Here is a 253-nt window from a genome sequence, read left to right on the forward strand (position 1 = left end):
TTTCTCCTCCTTCTTCTTCCTCCCGTTTCTTTGACCTTTGACCCTTTGACCTACCTGAACATAAGGTCACGCTCGTAGCTCTCCAGTTTGTCCCTGTAGGCGGACAGGAGGCGCTCGAAGGGATGTCTGGTCACCATAAACTTGTAACTCTTTTTTAATGTCCTTTTCATAGTGCTGCTTGACATCCTGGTCAGGAATAGAAGGGTGATTTCGGATTAGAATTAAGGTGTATTTAGGGGTGGGTGTATGTTTT

At 45.5% G+C, this 253-nt stretch overlaps 1 protein-coding gene across 1 annotated transcript in view; it reads right to left on the reverse strand.

Moving 5' to 3' along the window:
* Nucleotides 1-253, reverse strand: part of LOC119586917 (carbohydrate sulfotransferase 11-like) — a 31931-nt gene that overhangs the window by 15113 nt on the left and 16565 nt on the right. Inside the window, exon 4 of the mRNA XM_037935648.1 lies at nt 55-186. Within this exon, the coding sequence (XP_037791576.1) occupies nt 55-186 (132 nt within the window). The remainder of the gene's footprint in view (nt 1-54; nt 187-253) is intronic.

This window comes from Penaeus monodon, chromosome 22 (assembly GCF_015228065.2).
Source record: "Penaeus monodon isolate SGIC_2016 chromosome 22, NSTDA_Pmon_1, whole genome shotgun sequence".
Lineage (NCBI taxonomy): Eukaryota > Metazoa > Arthropoda > Malacostraca > Decapoda > Penaeidae > Penaeus > Penaeus monodon.